This window comes from Neltuma alba, unplaced genomic scaffold (assembly GCF_004799145.2).
Source record: "Neltuma alba isolate B1F8T4 unplaced genomic scaffold, ASM479914v2 tig00007441_pilon, whole genome shotgun sequence".
NCBI classification, from domain to species: domain Eukaryota; kingdom Viridiplantae; phylum Streptophyta; class Magnoliopsida; order Fabales; family Fabaceae; genus Neltuma; species Neltuma alba.
In genome coordinates, this window is record NW_021634784.1 from 35,829 (window position 1) to 60,304 (window position 24,476).

At 34.0% G+C, this 24,476-nt stretch overlaps 4 protein-coding genes across 5 annotated transcripts in view; all 4 read left to right on the top strand.

The window, feature by feature from the left end:
* The window catches only part of LOC114752570 (pectin acetylesterase 2-like), a 28,970-nt gene continuing 4,494 nt past the window's right edge, over positions 1–24,476 (top strand). Inside the window, exons 1-4 of one of the 2 annotated variants that reach the window (XM_028941312.1) lie at positions 1–4; positions 10,930–10,940; positions 23,766–23,806; positions 24,350–24,432. Coding sequence is in view for 1 of the 2 variants with exons in the window: in XM_028941311.1 (XP_028797144.1) it covers positions 23,605–23,806; positions 24,350–24,432 (285 nt within the window). In the remaining variant the exon portion in view is untranslated. Of the gene's footprint in view, positions 5–10,929; positions 10,941–23,177; positions 23,807–24,349; positions 24,433–24,476 lie in introns of those variants that run through there. The other variant, XM_028941311.1, reaches the window with a different exon arrangement.
* Positions 11,024–12,912, top strand: LOC114752572 (60S ribosomal protein L13a-4). Its single transcript, XM_028941314.1, has 4 exons — positions 11,024–11,324; positions 11,918–12,034; positions 12,157–12,244; positions 12,534–12,912. The coding sequence occupies exons 1-4, from the start codon at positions 11,053–11,055 to the stop codon at positions 12,675–12,677; spliced, it is 621 nt and encodes a 206-aa protein (XP_028797147.1). The 5' UTR covers positions 11,024–11,052; the 3' UTR covers positions 12,678–12,912.
* Positions 14,776–18,336, top strand: LOC114752571 (probable serine incorporator). The gene is made up of 6 exons (XM_028941313.1): positions 14,776–15,109; positions 16,051–16,290; positions 16,757–16,868; positions 16,966–17,140; positions 17,288–17,528; positions 17,737–18,336. Exons 1-6 carry the CDS (start codon positions 14,926–14,928, stop codon positions 18,015–18,017), a joined length of 1,233 nt encoding a protein of 410 aa, XP_028797146.1. The 5' UTR covers positions 14,776–14,925; the 3' UTR covers positions 18,018–18,336.
* Positions 18,896–20,363, top strand: LOC114752573 (uncharacterized). The gene is made up of 2 exons (XM_028941315.1): positions 18,896–19,224; positions 20,267–20,363. Exons 1-2 carry the CDS (start codon positions 19,057–19,059, stop codon positions 20,312–20,314), a joined length of 216 nt encoding a protein of 71 aa, XP_028797148.1. The 5' UTR covers positions 18,896–19,056; the 3' UTR covers positions 20,315–20,363.

A 24,476-nucleotide genomic window follows, 5' to 3' on the forward strand; every position in this document is an offset into this window, starting at 1 on the left:
GAAAGTATTTAGATAGTTGTTATCAGAAACACTTTTATATGTGCATATTACTAAAAAAGATATAAGTTAATATGATAATTACATAAAAAGTGGATTTTATAATATATTTTAATTTGAAAGAATAAAATTATTAATAATATATTTTTTATCAATATAATAATATATAAGATAATGTAATTACTAAATAATTAATATGTGTATATATATTTATAAAATATAATATTAAATATGTTTATGAAAAATAATTGAGGGATGTTAAAATCATATTTTATTAAAATCTACTCTAACAGGCATAATTATACTGTCTAATTTAAGTCAGAAGTAAAATGGATTAACTTCTTTAGAAACCATGATTTTGAGCCCAAAACCAAGGAAATGTTTGGGTACGCATAAAAGTATTTTTCAGCAAAACAAGACAACTCCTCCACATATTTAGTAAAAACACTTTTAAAATTATGATTTGATTTTTATCTAAATACATTTCATGTTTTTGGCTCAAAACAGCAATTTGTTAATTTCTCTCCCTGTTTAACAAATTTAGGACCCAAACTATAATTTCATCGTATTTGGAAAAGTATTTACTCAAATAATTCAGCGAATATGACAATAAATAAATGAAGCAAAAGAAATGCCTCTCTGATATGAATAGGCTCGTTTTGAGACTAATAATGAGGGCATTGAATAGGGAAGTAATATTGGATCTTTTAGAAACAAATCTTTAGTACTGTTAGAACGTACGAGCATATCAAAGAGGCAAATCTCCTTTATCCTTTTTTGATAATTACTCTCCACAATCTTCACAGTGTACGAGCATTTTAATTTCTGGAATTGAATGTCTTCGTTTTCCAGTTTTGAAGGTGCATCACCCCAAAGTTTAGAAGACAGATACGAAGCCAGTTTCATTTTTCTTCGAAACACAGACTAAGTTCAGGGAATCTGACAATAAATGAAGCGTCTGGTTTTCTGATTTCCAAATGTCAATGGATGGATGGACATCGATGGGCAATGAATAGTGACGAAGAGGCGAATTTCAAAAGGCATTACGCAAAAAAAAAATTTCCATAATTTACGCAAGATTTTGAGAAACAAAAATGTCTTGATTTTATTCAACTTCAGTGGTATGACAATAAATGATTATTTCTGCTCTGCAACTGCTTTATCTCCAACTGCTTGAGCATCCTAGCAGTACCAAAGTGGCGTTTGGCATGTGGGAGAAATGTTTCGAAGAAATACTTTTTCATAAATTTCCTCGTATATTTATTTTGAAGTATTTGACCACTATTAAAAGTGATTTCTCGCACAACAAAACAAATTTCTCCATATATTCACTTCGTGTACTATTAGGAGTGGAAACAGGCCAGACAGGCTGTCAAGAACCTATGACTTGGCCTGCATTTGGCCTGACTTGGCTTGGCCTGTTTTCTAAAAGAGATAGGCTCGGGCTTGTTTGAAAGCCTGTTTAACTAATAGGTCAAGTTTAGACTCTCTAAAAAGCCTGCTAAATCTGTTAGGCCGGCCTGAGCCTATTAGAAATTTATAATTATAATATATGAAAAAATTAGTTAATGGTATTATTGTTAATGTGCTCTTTTAATTTATTTTTTAATTTAAATATATAGTTAATAGCTTAATTCTTTCTTAGATTTTGAAATTTAGTTGACAAGTAAAGATAAAAATATAATTTAAAATAATAATATCAATAAATAATGTGATCTTTAAATCATAAAAATATAAATAAAATGGGAAAGAAAAATTTTGTTTTGAGAATTACAAATTAATTAACTTATGTATTATGTTAATTAAAGTATGATACCCTCTTTATTCATTGTAAAATTAATAGTTTTTTCTCTTTATTTATTTGTCTTTTTTTTTGTGCACTTAAATATAGTCTTGTTCCAAATTTTAACATATAATTACAACTAGTTTTTAATAATATCCTTATAATTTGTAATTAAGATTTAAAATAGTACTTATGATACTAAAATTTAAATAAAAGACAAGACTAAAAAATTAATTATTATGTACGCTTTTTTAATCTTAGCTTTTTTTAAAAAAATATAATCGTAACTTGAATTTTTTAAAAATACAGGTTTTTCAACAAACCTCAGGCCAGACCAGACTCAGGCTGGAAAATAAGCCTGTAACAGGCCACAGGCTAGGCTCAAGCTAATAGGCTTTAAAACAGTCCTGGCCTGTTAAGAGCAAGGCTTGACCTAGCCTGTCATGTTTCCACCATTATATACTATAAAAGCACTTTTAAAACTATGGTTTAATTTTTATCTAAATATTACCTTAGTATATCATAAAATTATTTTTGAACCTTCTTCATATATCATAAAATTATTTTTAAATGTATGATTTGGGTTGCATCCAAACATTCCTAAAGATTTGTTTCTAAAGAGCATCAATGTAAACTACCTTCCCCTCTAAATAAAAGAAATACCAGGGGATCTTAATGGGTCTAGAGGCTTTTCTTACCATCGACGAAAACCTAGTTCTAAAGGCTTGTTTGAAATTAGAAGCAAAAAAATAACACAGTAATAATTGTCCAGCTTCCTACAATTCCCCTTAGTAATAATATATTGCTTCTTTAATGAGGAGAATGCATGTCAATTTTACAGTCAAATTTGTGCGTATTTCTAAAAGTTTCGCAGTGACTAGAGATTTGTAATCACCGCAATAAGAAGGAAAAAAAGGCTGAATGTAGCGGAAAAAGCCAGTTCTTGGCAATATTGCAAATAAAGCTTCAACTTGATTTCAATAAAAAAATATTTAGACACTAAATTGATATGGTGACTAGCAAATAAAAGCTTGAAGTATTAACTTAGCAATTGAAATGACACTTATCTAAGGCTTCTTTGGATGTTCTTCCAAACCATAGTTTGGAGATCCAAACTATTGTTTGACAAAAGAAGCTGCCAAATAGGAGAATTTTGGAGAAAATCATGGTTTTGGCCAAAACCATGATTTTGAGCTCAAAACCATGATTTTAGAAAAAGTAAGTTCATTCTGCTTCTGGCTCAAATTGGAGAGTCTGATTGTATCTGTCAGAATAGATCCCAACGATAATATAACTTTAATACCCCTTAATTATTTTTTTATAAACATATTTAATCTTATATTTCATAAATATATATACATATTAATTATTTATTAATTATATTATCTTATATATTATTAATTATGTTGGTAAAAAATATATTATTAACAATTTTATTCCTTCAAATTAAAATATATTATAAAATCTATTTTTTATGTAATTATTAAATTAACTTATGTCCTTTTTAGTAATTTATATATATAAAAAGTGCTTCTGATAACAACTATTTAAATATTTTCACTTTATTAGAATATTTTTTTATAAAATCTATTCTTCTAAAAATATATTCTCCAAACTATAATCTATTCTTCTAATCCATTCTTCAAAAACGCCCTCTTAGTCCAGTTGTTGAATGCATGAAAAGAGTAAGAAACGTAAATTTTGACGGAGTATCAAAAGTCTGATGGGATAGAAATCATATCTGTAATATCTCCGTTAAATTCGACCACCGATTTTACTAAACGAATATAGTTGCAGAGAGTGAATCAATCAATTGGAACATTATAAAGTGTCGTTTAGAATAATTTGTAAGTAATTTTTCCGTCAGATAGAATATGAAATATAAGATAAATATAAGAAGAGTTTTACTTCAATTTATATAAAACTATTTTTAATTTATATAAAATGTGTTTATAAAAAAATTTAATCGTTTGCGATGCAAGGAGAGAAAAGAGAAGTCCGACAACAGTTTCCCAAAGAAAAAACTTGGAACCAAATAAGAACAAACTCGCAATTTATACCAAATATGACCCCAAATAAAATTAAACCAACTTAACAGCTCAATACAAGAGATTTGATTCTTTATCCTCCTCTCAAGATAAGGTCAGCTACAATCACATCACCATCTCTCATTCCTAGTTCTTCTGGGGTTTGATTCTGTGCGATCAGCCTGCTAATCCTTGGAGCATTAAACTCAAACTCTGATTTTGATTTTGTAAAGCCGTTTCTATCGCAGTAATCCTTCATCAGAAACCCTAACTTCACAGTTTTCCCAATCATATAGTGCATATCTCGCATTTTGTAACGCATCGTCACCGTCACCATGATGCGCTCTTCGCCGGTCACCGGACCGCTCAAACAAACGACGTTCATTTCCGTGACGAACACCGCATCGCCACTAAAAAGCACGTACTCCTTTGTCGTTTCTCCGCCACTTTCTCTTTTTTCTAGTTTCATCACTTCCTCCATTTGTTCAGAATCTCTTTGAGAAGAGGTGGCTCGTCGTTTACTCATTGAGTTGAGCAAGCTGGGAGATCCTTTCCCCTTTCAATGGGAAAAACAAAAAAGAAAACGTTTATTCAAAGTACAGGCTGATAAAAGAGAGAAGCAAACCGTTGGAAAGAAAATACTTTACTAGTCTCTATCTACTCCTTTTGTCTGAAAGTATCTCTGGTCATCTCATCGTCTCTTGAAGCGGTTCCGTCTAGTCCCGGCAAGGCTGGTTGGTTCCTCTGAGTTAAGCGAAATAGTGAATTTCTGACTAGTTTTCACTCGCTTGTGCTCCAAGGCAAGGTGAGAATGGGCGGAGAGGGGGGACCAGAAAGTAGAAATTAATCAACCGAACGGAGAAATTATTGAAGAAAGAGAGACGTTGAAGAAGCAAAGATGATTTGATGGAGCGCGGAAACGACGCTGACACACTCCTTTTTCATAGTACGAAGATTGGGATTACCCGTAATATGGTGATATTATAGGCCAAGGCATAGCTTTTCTCGCTTAGCTTTTTCCCCGGGGGAGTGATTGCAAAATCTGCAAATCGAACCAGCTATTGGTGGGTTTGATTTTGGAGCCACGTTTTTAAGGCCAAACTAGAAACTTCTTCCGTGTTAAAATATTTAATTAGATTTTAAAATTTAATCAATATATTTTTTTTATAGGAGTATGATTTTTTTGTTTATTCAAATGCAATTCAAATTAGATATACAAAATTTGGAAAGAACATATGAAAATTTAAAATTATGTATTTATTTCTTTAGCCCTTAATTAACAAACTATTTAATTATGATACTTCTCATTTAATTTAATATATTCAAATCTCAATTAAGATATTATTCAAATTCAAAATTAATTATTAATTTCTTTATTTGATTATCCAATTGAAATCCATTTAATAATGATATTTCTCATTTAATTTGATATACCTAAATTCTAATTAAAATATTATTCAAATGTCATTAATTAAATTGATTTGAATCTCATAATATCATACCTAACCTGTTTTTTTAAACAAATTGAATATTATAAGTTTTTAAGAATATTGTTGATGATGTACCCTCAAAATGACAAGAGTACTGTAAGTCTATTTTGTTTGGATTAATGAGGTCTTGACTGGTTTGATTTTTAAACAAAAACTATTTTAGTTCTACTCAAATATGCTTAAATGGAGGGACTCTTTTATCTTTCCTCTCCTTTTTTTTCATCAGATTAAAATATTATAAAATAGATATTTTATTTATATTTAAAATGAGATGAGTATTTTCTAAGTAACAAACTACTCATTCTCTCTTTTGTTATGTTTTCTACACTCATCTACTCTTTTTTATCACTTCCTGTGCATGCCTTCCCCATGTAAAGTCCAGTTTAATAACCAAAAGAAATAAGCTCCCTTTAACAAAAGCTGTAGCTAGATTTAAGGGACGTATACGTGAAAACTAAATCATAATTTTAAGCATAATTTTACAATATACAAAATTATTTTGATTTTTATGAAAATACCTTTTAAAGTACTTTCTATCCCATTCAAGCACCCATTGAGTTGCAGAGTTTATACACTTATATTTCCCAAAGATACTTAGTTTTGAAGTTTTGAAGTACGAATTTTAAAGGGTTAATATAATTTTTTACTTTTTAAAATTTGAGTCCATCTTGATTTTGATCTCTCAAATTTTAAATCCATAATTTAAGTTACTAAAATTTTTTTTGTCTTACAATATTAGTCCCCAGCGATGCAGTGGTATAAAAATATGTTGAAATGATATTAATGATGTTAAAAGTGGTAAAGTGAACTCACTAAGTGACACATAAATAGATTTTGTATGGATAAGAAAGTGCAATAAAGTGAATAGCTTATGAAAATGAATAATGTGGAAGAAAAAAATAGGAGGCTAAAGAGCTATATTCTGAGGACTTTTTTTTCTTCTCCCTTCTATTATCTGCATAAGATCCAGCTAAGTGTCATTTGTTGAGTTTATATCATCTTTGCTTTAACGCTGTTTATGATAATTTAGTAGATTTTAACACTGTTACACTTTTGAGAACTAATGTTTTAAGACGAACTAAATTTTAGGAACAAAAATTAAAATATGCCCAAACTTCAAGGACAAAAAAATTATATTAACCTAATTTTAAATTATAAGAATCATTTTAGTGAGGATCAAAACCCATTTTACATTTTATTTTTCTTTGTCGTACCAAAATAGCGAAGGAACACACGTAGGTTGTCTTTCTCAACGCTTGTTAACATTTTCTTTTCCATCCCCCGGCTAAACAAAAATCCAGTTAATTAGTGCATAAGAAGTCACTACACTGCATGGCTGCAAATGAATTTCATAAATTATAAGAAATACTTGGTCGCGTAATTCTTTGTGAAAATTTTATCATTAGTATGATAGTATCTGGAAATAAATTCATTGTTCAGGTATTAAAATATGTAACGCCCCCTCACGGAAATGATGCTAAGTTCCTTATCAATCATGTCCAGTCTAATCTAACCATGATAAAGCTCAGACAATTTAAAGTTGGGTTTATATCAAACAATAAATTAGTAGTATTTGTTTTTTGCCAACTATTTAGTTGTTTTTAACGCATGGGAAATTATGTTTGTATCGTCGTCCATTAATTTCGACCATCGACTGTACTAAACGAACGCCTTCAAAAGGATCTTACAGTTGCAGACAGTGAATCAATTGGAGCAGTATAAATGGTCAAGAAAAACAGAAGAAGGCGGATGACAGTTTCCCAAAGGAAAAACTTAGAGCCAAATAAGAACAAACTCTCCCAGTTTATAAAAAGTAGTAGTATTACCCCAAATAAAATTAGACTAAAATTTAAACTAACTCAACAGCTCAATACATGAGCCATGAGGTTTGATTCTCTATCGTTACAACCTATGGAAAGCTACAATCACATCACCATCTCTCATTCCTAGTTCTTCTGGGGTTTGATTCTCTGTGATCCGCTCAGTAGTCCCTGGAATAATAAACCGAAACTGTGATTTTGTAACGCGGTTTCTATCACAGTAATCCTTCATCAGGAACCCTAACTTCACAGTTTTCCCAATCATATAGTGCATGTGCTTCCCACTTAGCATTTCCCAATGCTTCTTCACCGTCACCGTGATGCGCTCTTCGCCGGTCACCCGACCACTCAAACAAATGACGTTCATTTCCGTGACGAACACTGCATCGCCACTAAAAAGCACGTACTCCTTCGTTGTCTTTCCGTCTCTTTTTTCCAGTTTCATCACTTCCTCCATTTGTTCCGAATCTCTTTCAGAAGAGGTCGCCTGTCGTTTATTCATCGAGTTGAGCAAGCTGCAGAGAGATCCTTTCCCCTTTCAATGGAAAAACAAAAAAGAAAACGTTTATGCAAAGACCAGGCTGTTTGACCAAAAAAAAAGTCCAGGCTGATAGAAGAAAGAAACAAACCTTTGAAAAGAAAATACTTTACTCGTCTCTATCTACTCCTCTTGTCTGATACTGTCTCGAGTCATCTCATCGTCTCCTGAGGCGTTTCCGTTTAGTCCCGGCAAGGCTGGTTGGTTCCTCTAAGTTGAACGAAATAGAGAAATCCTGATTTGTTTTCACTCAGTTGCGCTCCAAGGCAATGTGAGAATGAGGGGAGAGGGTGGATCAGAAAGCAGAAATTGAATAACAGAGCGGAGAAAAGACTGACCAAAGAGAGACGTTGAAGAGGCAGAGATGATTTGATGGAGCACAGAAAAGACACTGACACAGTGCTTTTTCATAGTACCAAGACCGGGAGCACCCGTAGCATGGTGATATTATAGGCAGAGGCATAGCTTCTCTCTCTTAGCTTTTTCCACCGGAGAAGCTTTTGCTGTGTGGGGGGTAATGATTCCAAATCTGCGAATCGAACCAACTACTGATCGGTTTGATTTCGGCAAGAGCACTGTACAACTGGCCAACTTTTTCTTGGGTTAAAAAATAGAATTTTACTCGGTAAGAATAAGGGCTTAAAGCCCAAAGGAAACAAAAGTTACAGCAAAAAGACCCAAAAAAAAGAGTATCCACCCTTCTCATAAACCATTCCTGTACCATCCGCAAATTGCAACCAGCGAACCTTTTTTTGCACTTGAGGCCATATCCGAATCTGGTATTTTTTATTTTGTTTGGATTAGTTCTTCAGTCTTCACTCATTTGATTTTCAAACAAATAATTTTACTCAAACATGCTTAAATGGAAAGACTCTTTTATATTTCCTCTCTTTTTGTTCCTCTATTAAAACACTACAAAATACTCCTCCACACTCTTTTATAGTATAAATTACACCACGAAAAAGATCTTATATTTAAAACCGGAGGAATAAATCTTAAATTTATATTTAAAATGGGATGAGTATTTTCTAAGTAACTAACTTCTCATTCTCTCTTTTTATTATTTTTTCTACACTCGTTTTCTCTTTTTCATCACTTCCTGTGTATGCCTTCCGCCTGTAAAGTCTAGTTTAGTAACCCATAAGAAATAAGCTCCCTTTGATAAAAGCTATAGTTAAATTTAAAGAGTGTTTGGATAAGAACTAAATCATAATTTTAAAAATAATTTTTACAATATATAAAGTAATTATATAAAAAATTTATTTTGATTTTTGTGAAAATACTTTTTAAAGTAGTTTCTATCCCATTCAAACACCTATTGAGTTACAGAGTTTATATACTTATATTCCTCCAAGATACTTCGTTTTGAAATATGAATTTTAAAAGGTTAATATAAGTTTTTTATCTTTAAAATTTGAATCCATTTTAATTTTGGTTTTTCAAATTTCAAATTCGTGTTTTTATTTTCTCAAATTTTATTTGTCTTATAACACTAGTGCCTGATAATGCAATGATATTAAAAACTGTTAAAATGATATCAATAACGTTAAAAGTAGTTAAATGAACTCACCAGGTGACAATGAAATGGATCTTATATAGATAAGAGAGTGCAATGCAGTGAATAGCTTCTGAAAATGAATAATAAGGGGGAAAAAAGAGAGAGGCTAAAGAGCTATATTTTGAGGGTCTGGTCTTTTTTCTTTTTTTATTATCCGTACAAGATTCAGGTAGGTGCTATCTAATACATTTACATCACCATTACTTTGACATTATTTATGATAATTTAGTATATTTTAATATTATTACACTTCTGAAAACTACTGTTCTTAAGATAGACTAAATTTTAGAGACTATAATCAAAATAGGCCCAATTTTCAAGGATAAAAAATTACATTAATCCAATTTTAAATTATAAGAATCATTTTAGTGGGGATAAAAAATCTTTTACGGTATTTTTCCCCCTTTCGTACCTAAAGAGCGAAGCAATACACGTAGGTTATCGTCCTCAACGTTTATTGACATTTCCAGTTAATTAATGCATAAGAAGTCAATGCACCACATGGCTGCAAGTGAATTCCATAAATTATAAGAAATACCTGGTCGCGAAATTCTTTCTGCAAATTTCATCATTAGTATTATGGTACGTGGAAATAAAGTCATTGATTAGGTATTAAAATATAGGGAGAATTACAATAATATCTTAAAAAAGAAAAAAATTGCAAAACAAGTTCTAAAAGTTGTTATTCTTTATTCTATAATTTGTTATTATAGGCTGTTCAAATTGTTATTGAGACTTTTTAGTAATTACTTCTTTCTCTCGAGACTTGATTATAATTCTTCCAAAAATATATAAAGCCCCCTCACGGAAATGATGCTAGGTTCCTTATAAATCACGTCCAATCTAATCTAACCATGATAAAGCTTAGACAATTTAAAGTTAGATTATATTACAAAAAACACAGTAGTCCATTAATCTTAAGCTAATTAATTAGTGGTTCATCTAGCATATTAAAACATTTTTTTAAGTAACACTTAGTATTTTATAATATTTTTTTAACACTTAGTATTTAAGTTTAGGGTCCATATTGTTGATGAGAAAAATACTTTACACTAAAAATATGGAAATACTTTAAGATTAACTTCTATTGAAAAAAAATATTTTGTGGCCCTCAATTTATCTTAACCATTAAAAATTTATCTCAACTTGCACATCAAGCACTTAATGGATGATAATAATTTTTTTCAATCAATCTGAAATGTTTTTAAAGTAATGTTGTAAGAGTAAAGTACTTCCATCTAAGATTCTCTTTTTTTGGGAATATTTATATCAAACAACAAATTAGTAGTATTTAGTTTTTTTTTGGCCAACTATTTAGTTGTTTTTGACGCATAGGAAATTATATAAATCTCATACTACCTTTTATTCTAATTATAAGAACTAATTGACTAATTTGAAGAGATCAAAAAAAGAAGTTAAGTTGGTTATTTGTAATAAATATGTATTGTCTTTCCTAAAATATCCTTATTAATTAAATATATTGGCTAGAACTACCATTGTTAGAAGGACTATTTTGAAAAAAAAAAATATAAATATGAGAAACAAAATAGATTGAGATCTTATATTTAAAATCAAGGTTTTATATTACGGAGCGGGGTAGTATTATAATGATTTTTTGTGAGCTGATTTATTATTGTGGGCCAAAACTCCAAGCTGAAGCCTGAAGCTGATCTAGCGATTTTGCCCATCTGGACTATTTCTTGTGTAGAAGCCCAGCCCACAATTAAAACGCAAAAACCCTAGCCACTTCTTCATTCCTTTCTTTCTTATATCTTCTCAATTGAAGCAGGGAGCGGCAAAAGGTTCCTGCGCGAGGGAGTTGCGTGAGAGCCAGCGACAATGGTGTCAGGATCAGGGATCTGCGCAAAGAGGGTGGTGATCGATGCTCGTCACCACATGTTGGGTCGTCTGGCCTCTATCGTGGCCAAGGAGCTCCTCAATGGCCAGAGGGTCGTTGCGGTGAGGTGCGAGGAGATCTGCATCTCTGGTGGCCTCGTGAGGCAGAAGATGAAGTACATGAGGTTCCTTCGCAAGCGTATGAACACCAAGCCTTCCCATGGGCCCATCCACTTCCGTGCTCCAAGCAAGATCTTCTGGCGCACTGTTCGTGGGTGAGTTTCTCAGACCAAGCATTTCTGTTTTGTTTTCATTTATTAGGCATTTGTGCTGGCCTTCGGATCCTCAGAAATATTGTGATTCATTTTTCACTGACCTGATTTTTTTCTCGAATGTTGTTCCTTGCTGTTAAGACAGTCTGGGTTGTTGGCCTTAGTTAATGTTCTTGTCAAATTTCGGAATTCATTGAATATTGATGCTTGCGGACTACTTTGAATGCCATACTTCCTGTGCCAAATCCAGGGAATGAATAAGTCATTCGTAACAAGATGAGGCATGTTTTCCTTTAAGCAATACATCTGTATGTTTTCTAGGGCAGCAGCTCTACTGAGTTAGCTTGGTCATCAAATGGAACCGTTTGCCATGAGCAACATTAGATGCTAAATTTGAATTGATAGCTAGGGTAGTTAATTTCTTTTAACAAGGACGCTTGTATGTATGGCCATCAATGCTGACTATTTCCTCTAGGGTAGTTAATTCATTTTAATTATTCTCCAGAATACTACTCTGTTTATAAGAAATTGCAAATTATGTTTTGTTTTTATCTAGCTTATGTTATGTTATTAATTGGTAATGTCTTTATCTATAGAATGATACCCCACAAGACAAAGCGTGGAGCAGAAGCACTTGCTAGGTTGAAGGTTTATGAGGGTATTCCCCCTCCATATGACAAGATGAAGAGGATGGTTGTCCCTGATGCTCTGAAGTAAGCTTTGTAGTTCTACTTATCTTAACCCTTCCCATGTTGGCAATCAGCAATTGAGATTATGAGATTTTGGGTATTTGTATCCACTTTTCTCTAACGAATTTTGAACTGAATGGAATCAGAGTATTGAGGCTTCAAAAAGGACACAAATACTGCTTGCTAGGAAAATTGTCATCCGAGGTCGGATGGAACTACTATGACACTATCAGGGTGAGTGCATCGTGCTTGAACTCCTTCCTTCATCGAACTTATAATTACATTCCACAAATGTTTTAACAGGCCTTTTTGTAAAATAGACTCATCATATTATGTCATTAATTATTCCTATAAACTAATTGCAAGGACCATTTGAGTCAGATATGTGCATGTATATTTGATCATTTAGGACTTGAAATTCTTTGTTCATCCCAAGATTTTTTTAGGGATTATGAAACTTGTGATAATTGAGGGGAACATTTGGTGTGTCTGGTGAAGTTTTTGATCATTGTATTACTCACAGGAGTTGGAGAAGAAGAGAAAGGAGAGGGCTCAATTGGTTTATGAGAGGAAGAAGCAGCTCAACAAACTGAGGGTGAAAGCTGAGAAGATCGCAGAGGAAAAGCTTGGTCCCCAACTTGAAATCCTTGCTCCCGTTAAGTACTGAGTTGTCAATTTTAGGTAGTTTTTCTGAAGTTTTGGCGAGAGTTATACCATATTGAACTCTTCATTTTTGTTGCTTGTACCTTGTGTTAGACTCCTACTCTGTTACATCTTGAAAGCTGTTTTTATTTATATTTTAGAGTTACCTATGTCGTTTAGATGTTTTATTGTCTTCAAATGAGCTGCTTGTGGTTTTGCTTACAAGGAATGAATCTTTATAACCTGAATGCTTCTCATCACAAGCCCCGTTGATGGGCTGTGTGCATGATGTTTGGGGGCACACGTCAAGTGTAGTGTGTTTTGATGTGGCAAGTGTGAAAGTCGCCGTTAGTTTAAAACGAAAATCTGTAACTTTCCCATTAATACTGTAAGATTATAATTTGATGGTTAATATTTTTTAACTGGGTCATAATTGAGGGGGTCTATATCCTGAGGCTGAGGCCGGGAAACTTTTATTGTCTTGGGGGCATCGAGAGGCTAGAGAGTGTTGAAAGTTTAGTTCTTTATTGGCTTTGTTGCTCTCTTATTTTGTCCAACAATGAACATGGTTATCGAAGAGGGACGATTTTTTTCGTGAAATCGCGAACTTACGATTTCAGTGAAGACGACATGTGTTCTAATTTTGCTTGTGTGCCTACAAAAGAATGGAACAAGAAAAATCACGCGGGATCTACTTGTTCAAAATCTCAACTTAGAAAAGGGTCAAGGTGCTAGCTGAGGATCCTGAATCTGATCTTATTTGGCACAAGCCTGGCGAATTTGGCACCCTGATTTTTTAATGGTTTATTATAGTATTTTGATCTTAATTTCGGGCATATTAGTATTTTAATGTATTTTATTTATAATACTTATTTTTTTAATGAATTTATCTGAATTATAATTTGATGTATAATCTAATATCACAAAGATTATATCATATTTATCAGAATTTAATAATTTATTTGATCTATTTAAATTAGTTAAGTGAAACTTATAGTCTCTAACAATTGATCAAATGCAATGATATCAAAAATTAAAAGAACTTTTTCAGATGGTTTTCACAAGTACCTCTTCTTTGTAGTGTTTTTACTTTTTATTTGGCTATATTAAAATATTTTCACAAAGTTAGGTATTTATTATTAATTTTAATAAATATATTTTGTACGAATTACTCAATATTTTATATTCTTATTTAATTTTAATTAATAATAATTTTGAAAATAGTAAAAATGGCAGCTAATTTTTTCTCTTAAAACAAACTTCGCAAAAGCATTCCAACAAATACCGAACATTCCAATCCTGGAGTTTCCAGGCTACTTATTCTGTTCTAATACGAATGTCATCATGCCCAATCCAAGTAAAGTAATTCACTAATTCTCATTAATTCCATCACAATGTCAATGCAGATGCTTTTTCCAACCTTTTTTTTTTTTTTACAATAAGAAAAATTAATACTCTAATTATAAAATGAGTCTTATATTTAAGATTTGAAGAGGAATAGGTAGATTCTCGTTATTGTTGTTGTGTTTTTTGGCCAACTATTTTCATAGTTATCTTATATTAGTAATTGATAACTGATGAGATGACTCCCATCAAATATGTGTGTGTGTGTTAGGAAACTGTTATTAACATTAATTTTTATTTTTATGTGGATAATGAATAAAATTTATTTCCTTATTTTTTATTCTGTATTTCCTATTTATATACTTCTCCGGTGTTTAATATAAGACCATTTTAACTAATTTGATTAGATTAAGGAAGTTAGGTAAGTTAGTTAATTATAAGAAAAGTGACATGTTTTTCCTAAAACACCATAATCATCTTTTTTAATACCTCCTCTCCCTCTTCTACTTAATTATGGTTGAGGGATTATCTATAAGGGTAATTTAGAAAAAATTGATAAATATGAAAAATGGGTCTTACATTTAAGATCAAGACTAACTCAAAAATTGGGTCCTATATTAAGGACCAGAGGAGTATTTCTTAATGATGGGCATCCCCGGCTTTGTCCTGTTGACTGTTGTTGAACAGCTTCACTTAAACGACGCAGTTTTGTATGAAGCCAAAAAGTTTCAAAAGGTCGGAGGGATTAATTGGAGAATCGAAGTCATCTCGCGATTTCCGAGCTCTTTCCCCATTCTGCTCGATTCTTCCGCCCTAAAATCACGACTTCTCTGAAATCCTGATCATCCTGAAATCGAAAGCGAATTCGGTTCACGGTTAAAGCTCTAAACTGCAATATTACTCAATTTTAATCGTCAAAGGAGAAGACCATGTGGGCTGCTTCCTGCCTCGCATCATGCTGCGCGGCTTGCGCTTGTGATGCGTGCCGGACGGCGGTATCAAGTATCAGCCGCCGTTCCGCTAGGATTGCCTATTGTGGGCTATTTGCGTTCTCGCTAGTTGTTGCATGGATTCTTCGCGTAGTTGCTGCACCCTTAATGGAGAAAATCCCCTGTAAGCATTTGAATGTTTTGCTTCTTGATCTCTATCTGTTTGTTTGTGGGTCTTGTTGTATCACCTCTTGATCACGCAAGAAAAATAAAATATTTCAATTTATTTTACATGTTTGTGATTTGGATAATTGATTTCTTTATGAGTTTCAACAATGATTTGTCACTGAAAATTTGAAGCGCATCGTCAATATTGGTAGTTTTATCATAGATAATTTTGGATTTTCATAGATATTTCCAGGAAGCTCGAATAGACTATTATTGCCCGTCTGAGCTGTGCAGACAACTGGATGTCTTGCAGATGATAGTTGGGGCTATCAAATCGATCAGCTATTTCCAAAAGTTAAAACTTTCTGTGCACCTTGGTCGTAAATATTCTTTTTGTTGGGTTCTCTCCTCAAAAGTTAAAACTCTATTTTTATTGCACTCTGTTGGGAAGTTTCGTTATTCAAATTTATCAAAATCTATTAATGTAACATGTAAAATCTCTGGGAGTCAAACTATTCATGTGCGTATGAAGCTTCTTGAGTTCTTTGTTTTTCTAATTCTTTTAATCTTTCTTAACATATTTCATTGGATTCCGTATAATTTCTTTTATTCCTTCAACCTGTTTCTACGCATTTTGACATGATTTACATGTAAGAAAAACTAGTTACAATGTTAAAATTTTTTGATGTTGTTCAGTCTCATGCGTCATATGGAGAAATATATTTAGTTGTTGTAAGTATTATGTAATTTCCATAGCCACAGAGACCGTGTTCATATATAGTTATGTTTCCCCAGCTAAAGCTTTACTGCGAGCAAATTAGTGTCTAACTGGGTATAAAATATCTAGAGATTCTATGCTGCAGAATCAGCTGTGCTAGTATTTTATTAACCAAGATGAGGATGGCGTTCTTATTTCAAGGTCAGGATTAATCCAGTATACTTTTGTCATGGCTGCAGGGATTAATCACTTTGCGCACACACCTAGCAAAGAATGGTTTGAAATTGATGCAGTTCTGCGGGTTAGCCTGGGAAATTTTGTCTTTTTCACTATTCTGGCAATTATGATGATTGGCGTAAAAAGCCAAAAGGATCCCCGTGATGGTTTGCACCATGGAGGATGGATGATGAAAATCATATGTTGGTGCCTCTTGGTCATCTTCATGTTTTTTCTTCCAAATGAGATTATTGATTTATATGGTAAGTAGTTCTTAATAATTTAGTTTTATTTATTTGATTTTTGATTCATTTTCTACAGTAAAGTCCCAAGCTTATTAAGCTATGTGAATGTGAATTTGAGGGTGCTATGTGCTAAGACATTCTATCTTAGATCCGTTATGCAATCTTTTAAGAAATTGTATAATCATTTGAAGTTTTATGGAAGTATAAGGATGTCATTACTGGCATACCTGGACGTAGCCCTTTGCAAAAGAGATTTCTATGTTGAAACAACCTGAAGTTAGTCGTTTAGTGGTTAGCATCACAAGATATTGAGGCAAAATGTATTGTATGGAAGCTTTAGATTATAAAATGCTAAAAGGCTTACTGACCAATGATAAAGATTATGAATTGAAAGAATTCAGACATGACATGCTTTTTCATGATATTCTTTTGACATGCCAATCTTCCTATGTCTAGATTCTTATGAAATTTCTATTGTTTGCAGAAACGTCATCAAAGTTTGGCTCAGGTTTGTTTCTTCTTGTTCAAGTTGTGCTGCTGCTGGATTTTGTTCACAGATGGAATGACACATGGGTCGGATATGATGAGCAGTTCTGGTGAGCCTAGCCTTTGCTATACTAACTCATCTTCTCTAGTGTAATTTGCTTTACCTGACATGACAGTTTTAAATTATCTTATTATTTTTTTATACAGGTACGTTGCTCTGTTTGTAGTTTCTCTTGTTTGTTATGTGGGTACGTTTGCATTCTCTGGCGTTCTCTTTCACTTCTTCACAGCATCTGGACAGGACTGCGGCCTCAATACCTTTTTTATTACCATGACCCTGATTTTTGCATTTGTTTTTGCTATAGTCGCTTTGCATCCTGCAGTAAGTTCATTATTTGATTTTATTGTAGTGAACTTCTATTAAATTTCTTTGAGTCAATTCAAATTTGTTGATTCTGTTGTCTTCTGGTATCAGATTGCTGTTCTTGTTTTTGTCTAAGCACTGGTTGAATCGAATTATTTTGAACAGGTAAATAGTAGCATCCTGCCAGCTTCAGTGATATCCTTATACTGCACTTATCTCTGTTATAGCGCTCTGGCCAGTGAACCAAGAGATTATGAGTGCAATGGTCTTCACAAGCACTCAAAAGCTGTTTCCACTGGCACCCTCACTTTAGGCTTAATTACAACTGTTCTGTCAGTTGTCTATTCTGCTGTAAGAGCTGGATCATCAGCCGCAGCGCTTTCTCCACCAAGTTCACCTCGTGCTGGTAATTGCCAAAATCTGAAGTCTGTAGTGCCCCAAAAAAAAAAAAAAAAGCCACTTTCAAAAGTATCACTGTTTCACAACATTATCAGACATTGATGCCACGAAAGAAATTATGATTTGTCTTATTGATATTCATTAGAAATTGCGTCAGATTTCCTGTTTAACCACAGGTGCTAACTAATAACTGTTCATCTGGCTTTTGTCTGCAGGGAAGCCTTTGCTTCCTATGGATGCCAAGGAGGAAGAGGAGAAGGAAAAGGCAAAGCCGGTCACCTATTCATATGCCTTTTTCCACTTAATTTTTTCCCTCGCTAGCATGTACTCTGCAATGCTTCTGACTGGATGGACAACCTCTGTTGGGGAGAGCGGGAAGATAGTCGACGTAGGGTGGCCTTCCGTGTGGGTTCGCATCGTCACTTGCTGGGCTACTGCTGCACTGTACATATGGTCTCTTGCTGCTCCTATCCTCTTCCCCGATCGGGAGTTCTAAGTGCCCTGCTACTCAGTTGCAAGATTCTGAAGAAGGGTTTATCTTATCAAGTGCTATATATGTAATATATCTCTGCTATGGTGTGTTACTTCTATCGTATCATGTGTGGCCTGGAATAAATGTTTGCTTGACATAATGCAAAATTCCGAGTGGCAGAACTTGCTTGTATGGCTAACTGTTTGATACCCTGAAGGATTTGTTCACTATTAGGATAATTTGATATCATCCTCTCAAGGACTAATGGAAGGCCAATATGAGCTTTGTTTACTGTATGGATATGATCAAATTAGTAATTGAAGTGACGTGAATTAAGAGAGCATTGCTTCTTGGTAAGGCCTGTGGGGATAGAAGCATGAAGTGTTCACCTTTACGTGAATAAACGGAAATGTTGAGCGAAAAAAATTTAAAAAAAGAAGAAGAATGAGACGAAAGAAAGAAAGAAAATTGTATGGTAAGCAACCAACAATCCCTTCCCGTATGATGAACAAGTTTCTTGCTTTTTGTTCGGAATTATGTTAAAATTACTAGTGTATGAATGTGAGATATATTTTTTGTAACTCATTTTTAATGAAATATATCCTCTTAAAAATATGTATGAGGACAATTGGTTAAGAAATGTTAATGGATTAATTAATGGATGATATTTTTAAAAAATTAAATTATACTACAAATTATTATTCCATGAAAATGTATAATTTTAGCAATGATTTAGCTAAGAAATTGTGAAAGGATAAAATTAAAAGAATATAATTAATATCTCATATTTTTCATGTAAAATGACTTATAAATTAACCAACTGTTTTGGTAAATCCAAATCCTATCAATTTGTTTGTTAAAAAAATAGCAATCCAGCTTCGGTTTAGCGCTCCACACCTCCGAATTCTGAGACTCGGATCCGGAGCAGGCTTATCCAAGTAGCCAAACACGTCCCATCAGTAGGCGTGGTCATCAAAGGTGGGAATTCGCAGAACAGAAACGATCGATCGATCTCTAGACTGTGAGAGAGAGAGTGTGGAAGTGAGAAGCAAAGTCAGGGAAGATGGGAGGAGGAATGGAAGCCCACAAGAACAGGTTCATAGAGGATTGGGGTGCTGCTAGAGAGAATCTCGAGCACAATTTCCGATGGACTCGCCGCAACTTGGCCCTCGTTGGCATCTTCGGCATCGCAATTCCCGTCCTTGTCTACAAGGGCATTGTCAGAGAATTTGTATGTCCCTCAATCTTTCTGTGATTTCCTACTATTTTTTAATTTGAATGATTTCGCTTTTATGTCATTTGATTGCCATTTGCTGCTGCTTTAGGATAGATCCGTCAATGCCCTAATTTTCCCTCGTTTTAGTTTACTTTCCATGTGGTGAAAATTCTGGATAGTCATGTTCACTCGTGATAGTTCTGCGAAAGAATATTTGTGGCAGCCTATGGTTAAAGATGCCACCTTTTTCCCCTCTTGTATGTGCATTTTCTGCTTATGAAGTAACTTTCTGGAGAAAGACGGAGGCAGAAATGTCGGATGCGGGAAGATTATGTTGCTGCCTTGAGGGTACTTAAGGTTGTTTGTCTGGAAAGGTCTAGAGTAGCTTGGATGATGTGGCAAGACATAGTGGTAGTGTTGCTGGACTTAGAAGCTATAAGTTAACTTCCCACTGTTTCTGGCTTGAAAAGAATAGCTCGTCTGGAGTGATAAGAATGTGGCAACATGATAGAGTATTTTTAATTGTTGAAATAGTTAGATACTTGGAACTTTGATTAGTACAGTCGGAGATTTTTAATTGTTGAAATAGCGAATAAGAATGGCAGAGCATTTACGACTGTCTTGTCCATGCAGTGTGGAAGTATGAGAGCTTATCTGAATCAATGGTTGTATTGCAATATATATATTTTAATGTGTTTTCATGAAATGGATGGCTGCTGGCAGTCTACAGAACCTACTATTAAATACAATATAGGAAATTTCACATCATATATGATTTCTTTAAGGATCCCTGCCTATACTGGATTTTTCTGGTTGAAAATGATGTGAGTTCCACATCCTTGGGCACAGCTTCATCCTTGGGTATACTTCCACTGCCAAATAAAATTTGAGCTTAACTTGGCTCTCTTTTGTTTGACCTCTATTTCGTGAATTGTGATACTCCTTAGGTTCTATATATGAGATGATATATTTCTCAAAATTTTCCTTAATGTTATTTCCTATATACTATATGCATGAAAGTTTGTTCTGTGTCTTGATTAGTTTGTTCCGTTTACAGCATATGCAAGACGAAGATGCAGGCCGACCATATAGGAAGTTTCTGTGAGAATTTGACAAATCCTTTGTAATAATTGTGGGGCTTGCGAAGATGAGAACTTAAACGAGACCACAAACATGTGCCTTTTCTTCTCTCCACTAAGCGTTTTTCTATCTTCTCTTTGGAGTGATAAAACCGGAAGACCTTGTATGAAATCATTTGGTGTTGGACTTGATTACATTGCAGTTTATTTATTGCTATTTTTATAGAAAGGAATTGCAAGTTGTGTTGTTTCACTCATCATGAAAACAGCTACACCACACCAATAAACAGTCGTGGCTGTACTCTTCATCTGAATCCAGAAGAGATGCCTTTTTTATTCTGGGTGTTTTTTAAATAAACAGGGAGAATTACAGATGCTATGGATAATACAGTAGAAAGGGCTAACTGTTAGAAAACATTTTACATTTTACTTTATTGGCAATTAATAAATCCTTATATCTTAACAGGGTGATATCAAGAAAGACGAGGCTTTCGTTCATATTTTCGGTTTGTTGGGCTAGTCATTTTATATACTTTTCCAAACACATGGATATAGATGACTATACTTTTCCAAACACATGGATATAGATGAGTGCTGGCCCAAATATTTTGTGGGGAACTGTTAATGCCTCAACTGAATTAGCACATATAATGGCATTTTTGTATTATTGTCCACAAAACATTTGAGCCAACGCTGATGGAGACCACCCTTATTGAGATAAAGACTTAACCCTATCCAAGTCTGCATCAGCTCAGCCATTTCAAAAGAGACGTAAGATTCATTTATTGCTGTTCGGTTTCTATCACAATATTACAACCACAATGGCACAATGTGGCAGACTTATGAACATTGCCAACCGTGGGCGAATTCAATGCTCTTCTTTCATATATTGGAAATACAAAGGAATGGAATTTTGGACTGGACCATGTATGTATATTGCGCATTATTCATTATTAATTGCGTACAGTGGGGTATGCCAAAGTTTTTTATATCCTTCCAAATTACTAAGTTGGGGAGTTTAGCAACCAGCTTCAGATGTCAGCTACGATTGCCTGAACCTGCACGGGAACTATTATTGAGCCTTTTATTTTGTGTATGTGACCTTCCTGTTGAAAGAATGTAGTATTGGGAAAATGGTTTGGATTGGTTCAGTTTCTGCCTGCTTCATTGATTCTAAAACTCCCTTTAATTTACATGCATTATTCGACTCAAATCTTGTCCGAGTGCATAAAAGCCTAAAATTACAAATGAACATTCATGTTAATAAACAATAAAGTAATAATATTTTCTATTCAACGTCTTTATATCCATCACGAGGCTCATGAAAAAGGGACACCTTACAAGTAAATGCTCTCTGATTTCAACTTGTGATCACAAAAAGAACTTGCCGAGGTTACTTGCAACGTGCAAAGTGACTATCTTTCACTGTGAGTTTTAGGGGCAAAGCAATTTTCAAGATCCTCCATATGAACATCTGGATTTTGAACAGAAGTTGCCACTTTCAGTTTCAGATATGTTTCCAAGCTACTTGCTACAACGATCTGCTACTCTATTCTACCTTTCCATATCAAAGTATCATGTTCATCAATCATTGGAAATCATGGGTCCAGAATAATCATACTGAGTTAGAATTCCATATTTTAAATGATAATGCTTTGAAACATGTTATGAAATGATATCGGATGAACACCTGCAATCAAACATACGGCTGGGTTCACAAGTGTCAGATTATGAATATTCTGGCTTCCCATTTGGATTTGCATGTTGCTCTTTTGATTATTATTTCCCTTCTGCTCATCAATTCCACAAATTAATCACCACCATATGGTAGGTCATCATCATGATATTCCTTCAGTACTAGTTTGCTTTGCAGTAATTACTCTACTTCACCGCTCCATCAAAATAGGAATAATACATTTGTACTTTTGTGGGTGAGTGGCACCGTCAACAATATTGGGTTTCATTCATTTTCTGATAATAAACTTTTCATGCTTCTTTTATTATTTTATATTTGAATTAATTTCTCATGGCTGCTGTAAACAAATTACCGTGGAAAGAGTAGATACAAACATTGGACGAAGTATCCACGCTTACTGTGCTACAGTGTCTCGAGCAAAATTGTTTTAATAATAAAATACCTGTACTTAGCACCAAAAAAAAAAAAACACAATGCATGCAAGAGCTTTGGTGGCCATGTATGAATATTTAAGGAAAATTACACTTGGGTCTTGAGAAATGAACTAGGTCTTAAGAAACGAATCTAATGACAGTTAGGCCGAAGAATAAGTGGTAAATGTCTATTCAATTAGGTGCTAACATAGTAATATGCTAATGTTGTAAATTAGGTATTTGGATCTTACCATTATGTTTCGTTAAATATTTTTCGGAACCTTAGGTTTGAGACCCTACAATCATTCTTCCTGTTATTTAATATTAATTGTTAATTCTAATAAAAAATCACCAGCGGTATATCCGTACATATGTTAAATTTATACAGAAATTTATGCAAATCTAATGCTTGGGAAGCAACGCCAATAAAATGTGCCAGTATGGCTGCGTCCAAGATTCAATTTTTATGTTGCTTCCCCCATTTGTAAACTAATGTGGTCCAGAATCCCACATGAGAAACGAGACAAGTGTTCTCGTTTTGCTGGTCTCCTCCGATTATTCAATACGATGTGGTACCACACCAAAACCAAGTGAACTGAACAAGCTATGGACATAATGCACGCAGATACAGACAGTAGGTGGGTCATGCATGGCCACGAGGGTCCAGAACCAGCTGGGTGTGGAGAGAGAAAGAAAGGTAAAGATATTGCGATATTGTGGTACAGCTCTGCCCTGCCTTTCTCTTCTCACTTGATCTTCAACCTCGTTTCACCTCCATGTCGGTGGCATCATTTTTTCTCTTTCACTTCCCGCCCTTTTGGCTGTTGGAGCTCTTTATTAAGCCTTTCTGTATCCAACTTTGTTTACCACCCCCAGTTCATTACTATAGAAGGCCATTCCTTGTGATTCCAGTTTCGCTAGTGAATCTGCGGTGTGTTCATTTGCATTTACCTTTTTGTCACCTGGGAGGACTCAGTTATTTATTGCCCTTGTCTTTTGAACTTTCATTTTCATCTCATTGGATTTGGTTATCCTCCGAAAAAATCAAACTTGCCCTCCACTGGCATTGCTTCCCTCCTCTTTCTTTTGGGCTCCATTGCTCTCTTGAGCGTATTCCCTTCAAATCCGAGTTTAAAGTTCTGGGAAAGCTCTATTTCGTTTTACCATTGTCTTCTATTTTTCTATATAGACCCGGGCTGCCAGACCAATGTGCAAAACAAACAAGAGTTCATGGGGCATGAAGCTGTGGTGGTTGGTTGGGTTTGTAGGATTGGTGATTATCAAAGCGGTCGAAGGTTTCGACAATACCAGTGTGACAGAGATGGATTATGTCAAGAGGAGGGTTTTCAATAACAGGCCCTTAATGGTGGGTATCACTTTTATTGATGGAGCTGCTGCCAAAGGCGCAGGTATTTCTTCTTCCTACCTAACCGTTTTTTCTGCATTTATTTTTCTTTCCAAGTGACGGTTCTTTTCTTTTTAATATTTTGTACATATGCTTCTAAAATCTGCTTGCTTAAGTTGACGGGGCCACCAAAAATTATTTTGTTCTTATGGTGGCTTTTCTCATAGTATATTATTAGTTTCACTTATGAGCATCTGAGCATGGAAGAAGCACTCAAGCAATGGTGCCTACGCCGTCATCATTTGAACATTAAGAACCATGAAGATTTAACCATTAAGAATATGGGCAACAAAATCCCTATCAGTAAGAGTAACATAGTTATAAGTTGCTTGTCTCGTTTGGGATTATTTTGACTGAGACTTGGAGGCTAAGTAGCCTAAACAAACTTTCCCAAATTACATTCTTTAATTTAATTGAGATCTTGCGTTTGATGTGTCAACTTTCAAAACCTTAAAAGCACTATATAGGTCACTGCTTTGAAATGAATCAAACTTTACCAGATAATTTCCCAGTATCATATAGCATGGCTTGCATTCTTCATGTGCAGTTTGTCTGGATGGATCTTTACCAGCTTACCATCTTCACCGTGGTTATGGTTCAGGATCAAATAGTTGGCTTATACAATTGGAGGTGCGTGTTTCACTGTTCAATTTATTGTATTTTTTAATTCTAAA

Coding starts and splice junctions, on each gene's coding strand:
- LOC114752572 (XM_028941314.1), top strand. CDS start 11,053: ATGGTGTCAGGATCAGGGATCTGCGCAAAGAGGGTGGTGATCGATGCT. Junction 11,325..11,917: donor TTCTGGCGCACTGTTCGTGG/GTGAGTTTCTCA, acceptor CTTTATCTATAG/AATGATACCCCACAAGACAA. Junction 12,035..12,156: donor GTTGTCCCTGATGCTCTGAA/GTAAGCTTTGTA, acceptor GAATGGAATCAG/AGTATTGAGGCTTCAAAAAG.
- LOC114752571 (XM_028941313.1), top strand. CDS start 14,926: ATGTGGGCTGCTTCCTGCCTCGCATCATGCTGCGCGGCTTGCGCTTGT. Junction 15,110..16,050: donor CTTAATGGAGAAAATCCCCT/GTAAGCATTTGA, acceptor TCATGGCTGCAG/GGATTAATCACTTTGCGCAC. Junction 16,291..16,756: donor TGAGATTATTGATTTATATG/GTAAGTAGTTCT, acceptor TATTGTTTGCAG/AAACGTCATCAAAGTTTGGC.
- LOC114752573 (XM_028941315.1), top strand. CDS start 19,057: ATGGGAGGAGGAATGGAAGCCCACAAGAACAGGTTCATAGAGGATTGG. Junction 19,225..20,266: donor AGGGCATTGTCAGAGAATTT/GTATGTCCCTCA, acceptor TTCCGTTTACAG/CATATGCAAGACGAAGATGC.